The sequence below is a fragment of the Mastigoproctus giganteus genome, chromosome 5 (assembly GCF_048544385.1).
Source record: "Mastigoproctus giganteus isolate SK-2022 chromosome 5, ASM4854438v1, whole genome shotgun sequence".
Taxonomy (NCBI): Eukaryota; Metazoa; Arthropoda; class Arachnida; order Uropygi; family Thelyphonidae; genus Mastigoproctus; species Mastigoproctus giganteus.
Genome location: NC_143579.1, coordinates 73,299,794 through 73,317,681, shown reverse-complemented (window position 1 = coordinate 73,317,681; position 17,888 = coordinate 73,299,794). Strand labels below are relative to the sequence as shown.

The window sequence follows — 17,888 nt, the reverse complement described above, 5'->3', positions numbered from 1 at the left end:
TGCTTTTCTATGTAAAATGTAGAAGTATGATGGCATAAGTCAATTCTTTTCTAACTAAGTCAATTCTTTTCTAACTAAAAGACACACCTTTTGAAATGCAATGATGTTCTTTCTCCCCTTTTTATTACCTTCCTTCAGCTGTCTCCCTCACTCATGTTTTTCCCCCCCTTTTGTTGTTTGTCAGGAAGCTTAGGCGACCCCTGATTTAGAGCAGCCAGAGTACTGGAACAGCCTGGCTCACCTCCCGTGGTGGTGGCAGGCAATATGGAGTCTCACTATGGGCCCTGCGGCCAAGAACAGCACAAACAACAGAACTCAACACTAAACTACACACAACACTTTTCTGGCTTTTACAGAGGTTCTGTATTCATCACAAAGGTACTGATGGCACAGATGTGGGAAACCACAGGTGGCACCTTAGCCAAACACTATGATCGATATCTAATCAGGAAATTACCTATGTAATTATTTACTTGTGCATTTTTAGTGATGTAATTGCCCCGCCCACTTGTACCACATGACCCGATCCCTCTTCTCTCATTGGCTACCCCACCGCACAGCATTTTCAAGATGAAATAAATATCAGTATGTAATTATTTACCTGCATTTACATACAGTGGCAGACAAAAAAACTGCATCACTTGTGAATTTTGCAAATAATGTGTTTTGCGCTGCATTGTGGGTTGCAGAAATGTTCAAAATGCATTTGTTAGATGGGATATATATCTCTGTGAATGAAATCCAATAAAAAGACTCCACCTGATATACCTAATTACCATAAATATCTTCTCAAATGGCAATCATGACAACCAAACACATTTTATTGCATTTACATGTACAAACTGAAATGACAAGTTAACATAACAGTACTGTAAATCAGCAAAATAAGTCCTCAATATTTTGTTGTTCCTCCTCGAGCTGCAATTATAGCCTTGCAACGATCTGGCATAGAGTTAATCAACTTCTGGATATATGGTTGTTCAATTTTGTGTTACCACACCCCCTAACAATGCTCTCCTGCAGCTGAATCTTACTTGTTGGCTTCTTCTGAGCAATTTTAGATGACATTATGTACCGGCAATTTTCAATTGGGTTCAAATCTGCCCTGTTGCTGGGCCAGTCCAACACTGTAATGCCAGCATTTCTGAGGTATGACTACACCTTAAGGGAGAAAAATGAGGGAAAACATTGGTGTAAGTATGTTTTAAGCCTTGTGAGACAAGAAGACAAACTCATCATTAAATCTAAATAGCATAAAACTTACCAATTTTGCTGGGTCGCAAGGTGCTGATCCCTGTTGAAAAATGCAGTTTTGGGCATCTGTGTGGGGATCCCTAATAACAGGTTTCAGGCACTCTTCCAAGATAGTAGTGTAGGTTTCTGCAGTAACCATTCCGTTAATAAACTTAATTTACCCCCCCTTTGCTTTTTATGCATCCCCAGACCATATGATCGACAGGAAACTTTACAGTCAGTGTTATGCAGTCAGGATGGTATGCCTCTTATTTTTGTTTCCTGACATATAGCTTCCCAACCAAGCCATACAGATTGAATTTCGATTTGTCAGAAAAGATGACGGTGTCCCATTGCTCTTTTGTCCATGAAACGTGTTTTAGCCCGAGCAAGTTGCTTCTTCCTCATTTGTTGGGTCAACAAAGGCTTCTTCTTTGGCTGATAGGCATGCAGACCACATTCCGAAAGCCGTCTTTGGATAGTTTGTGCACTTGTGTCAACACCAGAGGCCATTTAAGTCCAGTTTTAGATGAGGAACACTAGCATAGTGATTATGAAGGCATAGCCGTATCAAATATCGACCTTGGGAAGGCGTAGTCACTCCCTTATGGCCTGATCCAGGTCTTCTCTTCACACCACCAGTTTCACACTTTAATTTCAGCACCCAGGATACTGTTGACTGGTGGCAGCCTATTTTATCAGCGATAGAACTCGTAGAAAGCTCTTCCTGGGACAGAGCGACAGCTACACTTTTTTTCTTGGTGTCAACTTAACATATGGAGCCATGCAAACTTAACATATGGAGCCTCCACAAAAAAGGGATACTAATGAGCATGTATACCCTTCCAATGCCATATTTATAGAAACGGCTGATGCATTCATTACCTTGCAATTACTGTGTGATGCAATGGAAGTGTTATCTGATGCAATATCTTTGATTTGTGACAAACAAAATGTAACATAATCAAACAATATCGTATACGTTACACTAAAAATTTTACTTTTATTTAAGGTGATGCAGTTTTTTTGTCTGCCACTGTAGGTCACTTAGGAAAAGGCCTTTTGCTTCAGGTTCCATAATGCTGAGGAATATTGTTGCATCCGAAAGAGCAGGACTACAATGTTTAAAAAATATTTACAAACTATATTAGGTCCCTTTTCAGCTGAAATTACAATGGAACATCAAATTATGCTGTGCGTGGTCATGTATTACAGAGTAAGCACATGCACGAGGTTGGTGAATGTTATCGAGACAGTTGTCTTTCAATGGAAGACAACAATGTAGTTATTTACCTGTGTATTTGTAGTGATGTAATTGCCCCATCCTCTTCTCCCATTGGCTCAAATAAATATCACTAGGAGGAAAACTTTTTTAATGTATAGAGAGATAATAAAATTAATGATGCTGTACCACTTTGTAATTGACTTTCTTCTATCTTTCATAGTTATGGAAATTTAAAAGTAATGTAAGAGCACTGCAGTTATGGTAGCCAGCTGCTTAGGCTTTACTTGTGATTAATCGTAAATATTATAACCTTTTTTGCCATCTCAAGTGAGAGTGGAGAATACTGTAAGTGGAGAATTAAGATCCTTTGAGTCCCTGGCCACCAAAACTTTGATGCTTAGTTAGTGGAGGGGGGGAGGGCTCAGATGCCTGTTGGTAATATTGCCTGTGGCCACGCCTCCACATGGGCTATGTGGTTGTATAACTTATGATGTAACCCACGTTGAAACAAATTTGTATTGTACATCAGCAGGAGCCAGGGTTTCCACGAACAGAAATTAAATGGATAGCAGGTGAATAGTACATGGACCAAATGAACTGTACCTATTAAATCAGATGTTTGAAGTTACATGCAGAGATTATTGTATTAATTAATATATTTCAGTCCCTTAGAATAAGAAAAATTATTATTTTATGTATTCTTTTTGCTTTCAATAATGCTTCTCAGTCAGCCTACAGGGGCCCCGTAGGCACATGCCTGTTGGGTAATCTGGCACTACATACTATTAAATGATATTGTCAGAAATTCAGCTCATTGAAAAGTATCACAAAGTATGTGGTAGATCAGTGCCAGCTATAAGAATTTATGCTTTATTTAGTGAATTATTTCACAAGCAATCTACTTTTCCTTTTATTAATTGTAGTATTTGAGACAAATGTTTATTATTCTACTAGAATTCCTATCTGTTTTTTTACGTCATGTATCTGGTGAAATGTTCGATTAGGACTAACGGGTTTTCTCAGAAACCACGAGTGATAGAGTTTAGTCATTCACTTCCGTGAACCCAATATCCCATAACGTTTTGTTCTCCCCATTTAATATTATGTTTAGTTTAGCTCCAGATTTGGTAAGAATAGCATCAGCCTGAAACTGTGCAATTTATTATTTTTCTTTGGGTAAAATGTCAACAAAAAAAACAGCACTGAAATGGGCAGAAAACCAGGAAGAATGCAATATAATCAAATTGATATTTAAGTATTAAGAAACTTGAGAGATTTAGAAGCAAAAAAAAATGGTCAGAACAAACAAAATAAAAATTGGTTGAACATTATTTTAAAAAAATTACTTTAAATTTTTTTCCATATAAAATACCTATCTGAATATACATACATATGTAAATGTGGAAATTTTTATGTATAAGTTATTATTATTATTATTTTTAATTAAATAAATTTTTTTTCACACTATTTAAAGTCTTTTTCTTTTACCTTAATACATTATAACAAAATTTATTTAATTTTACCTTACGTTTGATTATCCGGAAGAGGTCTGACATTAATTATTCCTGATAACTGATGCTCTACTGTATTTTAAACATTGTGTATTTTGTGTTATTATACTTGTGTAACAAAGCGATTTGAAATGAAACTTTTTTTTTTCCAGATGTCGAAACTGAAAAGACTAAATTTGATAGGTAAGGAAAGGGTTCATTTCATTAAATTTTTTATATTATAATAATAATATAAAATTGGGATTTTGAATTTGTGATAATGAAATTCAAGGCATCATCTTAGAATCATGTCCTATTCTGTAAATGATTATGAATATTCAAAGAATTATTATAAATGCTTTAGCAACACTTTATAAGTGTTGGAAAAGCATTTATAAGGCTTAATAAGGTTGTTGATTTGTAGTTTTTTTTAATTTGGAAGAAAAATATTTGTAGAATTTATTATGGTGATGCCATAATAAAAGTATGGATTCTTTGCTTTTCTTAAATTTTATAAAGTGTATTTATTTATATTGAAAACACTTTTTGATAATGTTGTTACCTGATATGTGATAATGTTGTTACCTAGCTTGAAAAAAACTTAACACATAATGTCAAGGATTTTTATGTTAGGTAATGTTGAGGCTTTTAAAATATGCATAATTTTGTAAAATTTGGTATCTTAAAAATTATATTACATATATTTCAGATAAAAAATGTTTAGTGCCAGGATAGTACGACTCAGTGGTAATATCCTATTTTGTATGTATGCATGCGTGTGTTAGGAAACTCCATTCAGCCATAACCACTGCTTTCTACAGTGGTGTCTGCTTGTGGAGGATTATGTTAAGTTACTGGATTGAACAAATGTATAGCGAATTCATTGCAGTAGTAGATCAGCATTCTTCTTCAGCATACTCTAGAAGAAGAAGCTTAGTTTCTTGTTGGGGATGCACCACCTTGTTAGCTTCTTGTTGAAGCTAAGTTCATTTGAGCACTGGCATGAAGCTATTTTTATAAATTAAAAGTAGCTTCTTGCATTTGTTACCTTATAACTCTTATTATGTTTACATAAAGAAATGTTATACTGGGTGATGATTAATACAAACTCAAAGTTGCCACAAAAGTAACACTTACAACATTTTGATATGACTTCCAGCAGTAATGCAGTACACATCCAAACCGTAATCATCCTCTTGCCAGGTGCCTTGTAATATGGCTAGTTTAACTTTGTCAGTTGCTGCAGTGATTCTTCTCTTGAAGTTGTTCATGTCAGTTGGCAAGGCAAAGGGAGGGAAGAGGCTTGCACATATTGTCCTTAACACAGTCATACAAAAAGAAGTCCAATGGAATGAGGTCTGGCAAGCCAGCTAGCCACAGATTTGGACCTGCACTCTACGTATCAATCTGGAAAGTGGAGATCCAGGCAACCTCAAATATCCTTATGGAAGTCATGGGGGTGGTGCACCATATTGTTAGAAGAGTGCATTGTTGCCAGGATCATTCTGAGTAGTTTGTGGGATCAGATAATTCCCCAGCATGTCTCAATACATGGTACTGGTGATTGTTCTTTCTGCTAAGAAGAATGGGCCACACATCTTTCTGTAACTTGCAGTACAAAACATGTTAACATTGGTATTGTCCCAGATATGTTCCAAACTATACTGGGTTTTTCATTTCCCTATTTCCACATCTGTGTATTTACCTTGCCTATGACATGAGATGTACCATCATCACTAAATGCAAAATGCTTAAGTAACTCTTTGTCTTCTGCCATTTTGCATATAAAATCATACTGCAACTTGTATAGCTTTAGATGTAACCACTCACACAACACTGCATGTTTTTTTCTGTGGTGCATGAAATTCTATGCTAGCCTGATACATTGATTTGTGTGGACTGTTCCTTCACTTATGGTAGGCCTACTGGCCTTCAGATGTCTGTAACTTGTACATTGAATATCTGCTAGATGGAGTTTTGCAAAATCTTGTATGAAATTTATGCTTAATTTGCACCATAAACTGTTTCTGCCCTCCAAAAAAAAAAAAAAAAATGCATTGTGCTCTTTCTGCTTCGGTTTATGTTTCCATTCCTTTCTGCTTCAGTGTATGTTGCCATTCCTGTTTACACTACAGCGCTGCAGGTGGCGCTTTCAGTAATCAGTAACAAATGAGCATAAACTCTGACTTTAATTCTGTCTATTTTTACCACTGTCAGTATGTATTGATTGTGGTGAACACATTTGTGAACCAAACTAAGCTTAGTTTGGTTGACACATTTGTCAACCAAACTAAGTTCTGCAAATTATATCTAGTTTATGACAAGGAGAAACTTTAAAACTGTTGTTTATTCCCCAAAAGTTTTTTTTTTTCCTGCCCACAAGTAATTTACACCTGTGTTAATTTTCTGTAGCTGTTTATATTGGCACAGTACAGTTTGCATGTTCATGGATTAAAATGCTTGGGTCATTCAGTGCTATAAAGGGGCAAAATATATATCTAAGCAGTCACGTACCATTTTGCATTCACCTTATACATCCTCCCACCTGGTGGTGTATATAGGAAAGGGAATGACCTGAATGGGGGTTCCAATTAACTGAAGTTTAGCTGAAGCCTTGTTTATCAAATTTCTCTTTAGGAATTGTGATATGGTCTCATAAAACAGGGAGACTGTGCAGTGCTGTTTTCAGTTTAGTTTTGTTTTCCAGTCACTTCTGGTTCACATATTGTTTCTGAGCATTTTATGTGCACTTGATTGATTTTAGTTTACTATGTAGATTACTTTGCTGCCATATTTTTAAAATGTCATCAAAATGATCAAGTGAGTAGTAAGTGCTACTAACAAAGAAGGTGAAAAGCCATTGGAAAATCTTATCATTAGAAGCTAAATTGGACATTTTAAAAAGATGATTTGGGAGAGCACTAGACTGATCTGTGCAAAGTGTTTCATTTAGAGAGGTTCACCATCAGAACCACAGTAAAGAATAAGAAAAAAAATCTTTGAATGTGGCAAGGTACGAGTAGCAATGTCTAGTGAAATCAAATTAAACTGGTCTAGATCTTCAGTCATGACTGTGATGAAAATATTGCTAAATATCTTTATAGAAGACAGTACAAAGTATGGAATTTCCTTAAATTTTAGGTAGTTCAAGAAAACATGATTAGTTTGTATGAAGATTTGAAACAAAATTTACTAGAAGGATCCAATGTTGAACCTTTTAATGTCAGTAAAGGCAGGTTTGATAGCTTCTATAAGTATTGTAGGTGACATAACATTTACTACCCTGGGGAAGCAACCAATGCTGTTGTGGAGGGGGCCAAAAAAATTTAAGAGACACTTTTGAACATTATTGAAGTAGGAGGCAACACCCTCAACATGTATTTAAGTCGATGAATGTGGTCTATTTTTGAAGAGAATGGCAGAGAGAACTTTATTTCTTGTAAAGAAAAAATCTATGCCTCAATTTAAAAGATAGATGGATGGGTGGGAGGGAGGGAGGGAATGCTCTTGGCAACTTTTAGTTGAATCCCTGTTAGTCTGTCACTCAGAAAACCCAAAAGCTCTTAAGGTATTTGCTAAATCAAGGTTATCAATCATATGGAAATCAAATAAGGAGGCTTGGATCACTAGAAATATTTTTGAAACATGGTTTTCAGATTATTTTTGTCCAGCAGTTGAATAGTATTGTGCAGCCAGTGACATTTCCAACAAAGATCTTTTGATATTGGCTAATACACCAGGACACCCCCACTTCTCTTGATGAGTTTAATGCCAATGTAAAAGTCATCTATGCTCCCCCCCCCCCCCAATATCCTTCTCTCATCCAACCCATGGACCAGGGTGTAACAATAGCTTTCAAGGCATGTTACATCAGGAAGTCTTTCTCTCATTCTATTAAGGCTGGTGCTTCCGTAGCCAGGTGGGAAGGAGCAGCAGTGCATAGCACACGCTTCTTGATTAGACTGGAGTTCGAGCCCGTCACCACCAAATACGGAAGATGCGGAAAGGTCAGGTAATGACCACCGCATTTCCCAGAGAATATGGCCTTAGTTGCTAATGCTCCTAAAAACCAAACCAAACAAAACAAACAAACTATTAAGGCTATGAATGTGGTTGGGAATGTGCCAAGCCTTAAAGAATTTTGGAAAGCATACAATATTGAACATTTCATTGATAATGTGTTAGTGCCTTTCAGGAAATGCAACAAAAATTGATGAGTAGAGTGTAAAAAAAGAAAGATTTTTGGGAAAATTCTGTTGAAGACTTCCATGGCTCTAATATTGAGAAGGTTAAAAACAACGTAGTAGATGTTGCCAGGGATCTTGAGTTGTATGATATGAAGGCATAGTAGACCTATTTGAAAACTAGAAAGATTGATTGACCAATAGAGAACTCATAGAAATGATAATGAAAATAAAAATCGTAAGAGCTTTTGGCTTGGAATTTTCTCAACTGTGAAGAACAGAGGCTGTTGTTGAGGCCATATACTGTATGTTGGTAGTTGGGAGATAATGCATGCTGTTGTCATTTGAGTATAGACTTTGTGAAATGGTGGGGGAGACAATATTGTCTGTGATAACAGTGAGCAAAGGATATATTACCATGAGTTAGGTTACTGAGAAGTGCACAAGGAAGTTTGAAATATAATAAATTATTCCAAGTCATTCTTGAAATTTTTACAATTACTCATAGTGTTTGATGTGAGAAAATACTCAGCCAGGTTAGAAAACCAAAAACTGAGTTCAGATTTTCCCTTTCTGGTGAAGCTTTGGAAATGCTCCTGACAGCCAAGTTAGACAACAGAGCTATTGTTATGAATAAAACTTTGACTCAACATTTCTGAAGAGGACGAAGTCTGCAGCAGTAGTTTTTTTATGAAGCAGTCAAAATCAGTTGATATGTAAAAGAATATTCAAACAGAAAGCCACTGACTGTTAAATGTTGCTAAATATCTTTATAGAAGGCAGTATAAAGTATAGAATTTCCTTAAATTTTAGGTAGTTCAAGAAAACATGATTAGTTTGTATGAAAATTTGAAGAAAAATTTACTAGAAGGATCCAATGTTGAACCTTTTAATGTCAGTAAAGGCCGATTTAAACATTAGCTTAAATTCTATAATTTAAGCTAATGTTTAAAAACATATGATCTAACTACTGGTAAATAATTTTATGATTGCATTTTAATATAAAAAGTTTATTTTTCCATGTGAAATTTAATTTCTATTGCAGTTTGGACTTAAAAGGATAATCTTTCTGCTTTTATTGAAAAATCTTGTTTTGCACCCATTTTCCTCTGCTTACAAATGCCTGACCTTCAGCTTTTTGAAAGTCAATAGCTGGAAGCTCTGTAGTAATAAACAAAAAATAATTCTCACATAACTTCACCTTTAGATTTGTTAATCTTTTTTTTTTTTTTTTCCCCTGGGAAACAGAAACTTTCATTCAGAAGATTATGATTTGTTTACATGCTATAAATTGCATTTTATTTGCTGTCACCATTCTTTTTAGAAATCCTTGATCATAATGAGATTTAAACCTGTTCTCATTTCCATCTGATCTCCTGTTAAAAATTTGAGAGCAAATCTTTTCATGTTTCAACTCAGATATTGATGGCTTGGCAACTACCATATGATAGTTGGTAGGTGCCAACTTAACACTGGTTGTGGCCTCTGTGTTAGATATCTCCCCATATAACAATTCTAAAATTTTTACTCTATCCACACAGCTGAAGCCAGAACTGTTTTCTTGAATTTTCCCACTTAAAATTTCAGAAGTTTCTATTGATTTTCATGCAAAAGACAAAAATATACCATCATATGTGCATTTTTTAAGCCCTTTTTTTTAGCAGAGAGAGACAGTTCCTCTAAAGCTTTATTGAGAAGGCAAAGAAGAGAAAAAAAAAGAAAAGAAAAGAAACGCACGCAACTGTTTGTTGCCATAAGAAACAATCTGCAACAATTGTTTTTGAAAAAGAAAAAAGACCGTATTCTTTTCTTCAATGTGTATTGTATCTATTAACACAAAACTAAGGAAATTCATTGTTGGAAGCCACATGGAAATGGGAAAAACTGGTGTAAAACTGATCAAATGCACATTTGATAAAAAAAAAAAAAAGTTTGCTTTATTGTAATTGTTTTTAGAGAACAATATCAGAACAGGACGTTTCCTGGATGTATATTTGATCTTCTAAGGGAATTTTAAGAAAATATTTCTATTGATAGCTGCGTTATAAACTTTGAAAACTAGTGCCCAAAAGAAGAAAAAAAAATTATCCACTATGAATAATGGATTGTTTCTTGAAATTTGTATTGTTCTTAAAACTGCAATATTTTCTAACAATACAAAGCTAATTATGACTAACTACAGCTAACGTCATTCAAAAAGTATTGTTAGAAAATATTTCAATATTTCCTTGGTATGCTTTGACATTATCACATGATGTTATGGGTCTAGCTTTTGTTTTGTTTTTTCCTGAGGAGTTGCATCTTAATACTCTAAGGTGACTTCAGTTGCAGTTTTGCCTACCATAAATATGGGAATGTATAATTTAGCACTGGTCACATTAACTTGAATTGATTGATCTACCAGTTTCTTGTGTATGAAACTTACCTCCTAACCATATGGCTTTAATGTGTTAGAAAGTTGAGATTCAAATAAAATAAACCAAAAGGCATGAAATTAAAAGAACTTAGAAGCAACTAAAAAACTCCAAATCTCCTGGGAAAAAAGTGCACTTTCTTCCCAAAGGTTCATCATTATAAAAATTAAAAATTCAAACGTGTGAAAATGTGAAGGAACCAAGTGTCCTAATAGTGGACTTTTGTAAGCATAATCATTGATATAAATGATTCAAATGCAAGGAGAAATCCATCATCATCATCAAACTCTAAAGGCTTCGCCTTGTCACTGCAACCATACATCTCTGTCTTCTGCTGAACGTTTCATTTCCTCATATCCCCTAAAGTTCATTTTCCTCATTAGATTTTCCAGAATTTTCTTCCTTGGTCTTCTTCTTTTCTTTCCCAGTATTTTTCCTTCTGAGATATTCACTAAAAATTTCACACGCTTCTTGATTAGACTGGGGTTCGAGCCCATGACCACCAAATTCAGAGGATGCGGAAAGGTCAGGGAATGATCCCTGAAGCAATATGGCCTTAGTTTCTAATGCTCCTAAAAACCAAATAACAACAACTACTAAAAATTTGTTATGTCTTAGGGCGTGTCCTAAAAATTTGGATTGTCTTTTTGCTGCAGTCGTGAGTAGCTGCTGCTTTTCTTGCATCTCGTTCAAGACAGATTCATTGGATCATCATTTGGTCCAGCTAATCCTCAACATCCTCCTCCAGACCCACATCTCCAAAGCCTCCATTCTCTTGATATCTTGCTTGCATAATGTCCAGGTTTTACTTCCATGCAGCAGCACACTCCAAACGAATGACTTGGCCAACTTTTTCCTGGTCTCCCTGTCGATGTGTCTGCTGGTTAGAATATTTTGCTTGTTACTGAAAGCTTGCTTGGCAAGGGTGATTCTACTTCTTATCTCTGTAGTGCACCGGTTGTCCTGGTAATGAAATTCCCCAAATAACAAAACTGTTTCACTTGTTCCACTTTGTTGTTCCCCCATTTTGATGTTTGTTTGAGGTTGTTCATCATTCTTGGTGACGACAGGTATTTTAGTCTTTTGTATATTTATCTTTAGATGTGAATCTTGTAGCCTTTCCAACATCTTATACAGCTCCTGCTATGAGTCAGCTAATAATGCTATGTCGTCCATTAATCTTGATACCCTTTGCTCCCTGCTTCATTTTTGTTATGGATTCCTCAATGAACATGTTGAAAAGGTATGGGGATAAAGAGCAACCCTGCCTCACATCTCTCCTGATCCTTGCTTCCTTTATGGTGCCATTAATATCTATCTCAGTACGTTGTGTCTTGTACAGATGTAGGATAAACCTTCTGTCTCTCCAGTCCAGGCCAAAGTTTTTCATGACTCTAAACAACTTCTTCCAATTTACATTATCAAAGGCTTTTTGTATATCAACAAAAGCAATGTATGTTCTCCTATTCATTTCCATTCTTCTTTCAAGAATTGTTCTCATTGCTAGAAGCACCTCCCATCCCACATCCAGTTCTGAAGCCAAATGATCTTGATCAATGACCTTTTCAATCCTTTTCTTGATCCTGTTCACTACTATTAAGATGATTTTGGATGCATGGGACAGTGGGGTTATAGTCCTGTAATTGCCATCCATGATTTCCTTGGACCAAAGCTTCTCCTTCCTAATGTCTCCTGTGTTACTTTTAATATACTATGCTTTATCAAATCCCAGTTGATCTCATTAGCATTTCCTTTCTTTGGTAGAGTGATTGTTATGCTTTTATTAAAGTCATCTGGGATTTCACCACTTTCATAGATTTTTGTATCACTTGATAAAGCCTATCTTTCATGTCTCCTCCCATATTCTTGAGTTGCTCCGCCTGGACATTGTCTGGTCCTGCTGCTTTCTTGTTCCTTAATTGACTTAATGCTAACTCCAATTCACTCCTTGTAATTGTTGGGCTTTTAGCATCCTCTTCCACCTTGTCTTCTGTTTCAATATAGTCGTTCTCATCAATTGTTTCTTCTCCACAGTAGAGTTTGTCTAGATATTCCTTCCAACACTCACCAATTTCCTCTGGGTCCATCAGTAGGTTCCCTTTGTCTTTAATCATCATACTCCTCATTTTGGGATTGTATTGTAATGACTTAATCTTCCTATATGCTTTGTCTGTTCTTCCCTTTGTCAAGTCCTCGTCAATGTCTTCTGCCATTTTATTCATCCAGTCTTGTTTTGCTTCCTGACATTTGGTTGTAATTAGATTCTTTGGTTATCTCTAGGTCTCCTGACCTTCCTCTGTGGATATTTTCCTATATTTGTTATGTCTTCCATGGTATGAGTTCTGGTATTTCTTCCGTGATCCATGGTTTCCTTGGACCAAAGCTCCTCCTTCCTAATGTGTCCTGTGTTACTTTTATTATACTTTGCTTTATCAAATCCCAGTTGATCTCTTCTGCTATGTTAGCTATGATTTCATTTGTTTTCTCTTTGTAATTCCTCTTAGCATGTTCATGGGGCTCACATCTGGTGAGTATGGGCTTGGCACACCCAGGGTCCTGGGCTGGGTATCATCATTCTTCTCTTTCTTGATGATTCCCTTCTACTTCTCTCTCTCTCTCTCTCTCTCTCTCTCTCTCTCTCTCTCTCTCTCTCTCTCTCTCTCTCTCTCTCTCAGCGTAACTAGGGAATTTTTTTTTGGCTGTTGCAGCATAAGCCTCAGGCTTCCTTGCACCATATAGCTAATAATAATAATATTGTAATTTATCCAAATTCCAGCTAATCCTTCCAATTCGTTTGAATTTCTTAAATTTAAGATTGCACTTTGCCATCACTAGACAGTGGTCAATGTCAACTTCAGCTCCAGGATAACTGTGGCTCGGCTTAATTTGGGTGCGATATCTTGTCTTGACTAGTATGTAATCAATTTGATAGCATTGTATATCACCTTTGCTCTCCAGGTGTACCTTCTTCTCTATGGTACTTCAAATAAGGTATTGGTTGTCACCATATCGTATTGTTCACAGAAGTCGAGCAGCCTGTCGCCTCTGCTATTCGTTTCCCAGTCCAAACTTCCCAACTCCTACTCTATCATATTGCAATCCAACCACGACATTGAAGTCTCCCATGATTACAACGTTGTCACCATTCTTTGTCAATTTCAAGAGATCCTTGATTTTTCATACATCTCTTCTATTTCCTGGTCCTCACTGTTAGATGTCGGGAAGTACACCTGGATAATTACTATGTTTCTCGGTGATGTTTTTATTTCACCATCAGTAGTTTGTTATCTACATGGTAGATATTCATAACATTCTTTGCCCAGTTTTTCTGGATTAGGATACCAACTCCATTTCATCCAGTTTCTGTCCCTCCACTGTAAATCATTCTGTGCTCGTCACTGAGGAAATCATCATTACCTTGCCATCGGGTTTCACACAAGCCCAAGATGTCCACTTCCCTATCTTGCATCATCCTTTTCACCTCTTCCAGCTTCCCCAATCTCAGTAGAGTTCGTACATTCCATGTCCCAATTTTCATTTCCTGTTTGTTTCACTGGCTGGCGACCTGAGAAACCTTGCTTGTTCTCCTGCCGGATCTTGGGATTTCCGCCACGTGATCAGTAAACAAAGTATGATTTTGTGTATTTTGCATGGTTGCTTGCCTTGGGAAAAATAATGCAATGGTTTCCCGTTGCTTTCTGCATGTTGTTTATATCTCCATGTCAGCCGCTCTTAACATGGAGAACAGATGCTGTTTGTAGCCGCTCCTGACATGGAGGCAGACACTACTGTTGTAGGGCAGGATGGATAAATACTTGGTCGCCATATCCCCGTTTGTAAAAACAGGATGCACCATGAGAAGGTGGGGCTGGCATTTCAGTAGGAAAGGCTGTGTTTTGCACGTCACTACTGCTTGCATCCCAGAAGAGATCCATTTCAGATGAATTTAGTTCCATGATTGTACAGCTGATTTATAGCACCATATTACCGTATTTTCCGGCTTATAAGACACACAGGCATACAAGACGCACCCTAGTTTTGGCCACATATTTTGGGAAAAAAAAATAAAAAAATAAATATTTCTCCAAAATAATAAAAATAATATTTTGGAGAAAATAATAATAATAAAATTAAATATGGTAATATATTTTTCTCAAAATAATGGTATACGCTTGGGTAAATGTTCAACCAATAATGAAATGTTTGTTTCTGAAAAAAGCTGACAGAAGTAACGTAACAGAAATTCTAACTCACCCTAAGACAAATAGCGTCACTTTCTCTTTGTAAAAGACGGTTGGAATTTAAAAATCCCAATCCAGTCTAATTAGCCCACCATACCATAAAAGCACGAGATCATATTTTAGAGGAAACAAACACATGGGAAAATGAAACAAGTTTTTACTTACGTCTGATTGTGAGATTCATATCACACAGATTTCAACAAATTTTCCACGAAAAAAAGATTACTGGTATGTATTGTTGCCATAGATTGTAACCACTGATAATTGTTAAAAATATATTTCAACAGATAAATCTTAAGTAAAATTGGTGTGAATTTCAAAGGGAAGTTTTCAGAACTCAGTTTACCGGCACTGCGTCATCGAAAATGCATTGCCTGTAGTCTTTAGGCCTAATCTGACATTGACCATATAAGACACAGGGTGATTTTCCAAGTATTTCTTTGCGGAAAAAAAACGCATCTTATAAGCCGGAAAATATGGTAGTTAAAACAAGTTTGAACCTTCACTCATGGGAACATTGTTATGAAAATATTAAAGTTATTCTTCCATATCACAGTCATCTGCTTTCCATATTAGCTGTCATCTCACACATATTTTCTTTGCACAAATATCATCCTACTTTTTTCTTTATGTAATAAACTAGGTTCACAGTTTAATAATACAAGTGTTGTTTCAGGTAGACCATGCAAGATGCCAACAGTGGTGTTCAGCTATGGCAACTGCACTTAAAAAAAGACAATCTTCCTGAAAGGGTCCAAAGATGGGAATTTTCACAGTTTAATAATACAATAATTAACAACTTGTTGGCCAAAAGAAAACTTCCTACAATCCAGTCTAAATCTTCCTCTGCCATAATTTGGATTTATGGCCCATAGTTCTGGAATAACTTGTAACAGTGAAAATTTCACCCTTGTTTATTTACACAGTTTAATTATAGGGTCACAGTTTAATAATACAAGTATTTGTTTAGGTAGACCATGCAAGATTCCAACAGTGGTGTCCAGCTATGGCAGCTGCACCTAAAAAAAGACATTACTTCCTGAAAGGGTCCAAAGATGGGAATTTTCCTTGTGGGCTGCAAAGCTTGGAAACTAGACGCCTTAGAGAAGATTTGATTGAGGTGTATCAGGCTTTAAGAGGTGAAAATAAAATGAAGGGTGAAATTTTCACTGTTACAAGTGATTTCAGAACTATGGGCCATAAATTCAAATTATGGCGGGGGAGATTTAGACTGGATTGTAGGTGGTTTAGGCTGACAGCTTGAGGAAATTCAAAGCTCATTTGGATAGACACCCATGTGAGGAGGGAGTCAAATTTGTGATTTATCAATTTCTTTTTTTTGGCTGGTGCAGCAAACACCGAGGACTTCCTTGCACCATATGACTAGTGACACCATATGACAATGCAGTTTATTTAATTCTGTGCCAATCAGGTTGTAATGCTTGTTATGTTGACAGTACCACTATGAAATAAGGTTTCGCTACTACTTCAAATAGTAGAGCATGCTACCACCAAGCAAGTTTTAATACTAATTACTTCAGAACAGAACTCAGCCAGCATGCACACCCCTCTCTCCACCTTTCCTTATTTGATTGAGTCCCGTAAGGAAGAATTAGACAAATAATTAGAGGCATTGGACAGGTGGTGTGAGATTTTTTTTTTTTTTTTGGCTAATGCTGTATAAGCTTGTTTCCTTGAATCATTTGCCAATACTAATACAAAATTCTAGTAATGTTAAAATCCAGTTGCAACACATGAATCATTAACTATTAAATGATTTCAGCAGAATTCACCACTAAATATAGTTATTTTCAGGCTGTCTGCAGACTTTTTGCAAATGTGAAAATTGAATTGTATTAAATTTCCAAATTCATGCATTATAGGTGCATAACAGGACCTAATCATGCAGCTCTCTTTGCATTTACACTATTTTGACTGATTGATGATGCTTGAGAAAGTCCACCATTAGGACTCAGTTCCTTCATTTGTTTTGATTTTTAATTTTTATAATGAAGAACCTTTGGGAAGAAAGTACATTGTTTTCAAGTTTCTTATGAGTTCTTTTAAAGTTCTTTTAATTTTAAAAATTTTAAAAAAGTGGCATAGCTTTTTCCATGCACTTATTACTGTACTCTGCTTCATTGTTTTGCAATCTTTTTTTCAAATGTGGGCCATTTTTACATTTGAGGTGGAAACTGTGGAACCATTTTTATATTTGAAGTAGAGGCCAGAGATTACAAAAAATATTGCACTATATGCAAATATGATCCCTGAGGCTTGTCACAGACATTGTCTCAGGTATGACAGGATGGGGCTTGCTTCCTGGGTGTTTAAAATGCTGATCAAACTGATATTCATGAAATTCATGATATTCATAATATTTCATGATATTCATGAAACTGATATTCGGTGTACTTGTGTCAAGTGGACCGAATTTTGGCAAAGGCCAGTCGTTCTATGACAAGCATCTTCACAATGGCGGGACTGTTAGTCATCCAAAACCTTTACTCATAGTAATATGGCACCTAGTAAAAACTGGAGGTGACCACTCAGGTGTGAACCAACATAAACAGGGTCAAGGTGTGGTGTCCACCTACACACAGAGGAATGTCACCCAGGAGCAGCAGATTAAGGTCTGTTGAGGCCCCGGGCTCAGAAGAAAATATTGGGCCCCTTAAAAAAAGAGAGAGAGGGGGAAAATAAAAATACATGTTAACCATTTTTTTTAAATAAATAAAAAATAGAATGTACTATTAATGTTTTATTTCCAATAAAATTTGAATATAATATATGTATAATATAATTAATAATAGCATAATAATAATCACAAAGTTTTGAACTAATATGTTCAACTAATTTGTTGGGGTTTTGCGTGGGCCCTTCAGAAGTCGGGGCCCAGGGCATGCGCCCGGTGCTCCCACCGTTAAATCCGCCTCTGATGTCACCCCTCTGTGTTAACAGTCAATACTAGTTGGTAGATGACTCTCATCAACTGGTGCAATGCCATCACATTTAGTCTTTAGTTTAAAGCTCTGGGAATCCCCACTCATCTCTTCCATCATGCAGTATGATTGATGTCTTTTGAGGTTATGATAGGCATC

The 17,888-nt window shown here is 36.2% G+C and overlaps 1 protein-coding gene across 1 annotated transcript in view; it reads left to right on the top strand.

Moving 5' to 3' along the window:
* Positions 1–17,888, top strand: part of LOC150085487 (F-box only protein 9) — a 266,154-nt gene that overhangs the window by 103,657 nt on the left and 144,609 nt on the right. The window contains exon 5 of the mRNA XM_090373294.1: positions 4,122–4,152. Within this exon, the coding sequence (XP_090229420.1) occupies positions 4,122–4,152 (31 nt within the window). The remainder of the gene's footprint in view (positions 1–4,121; positions 4,153–17,888) is intronic.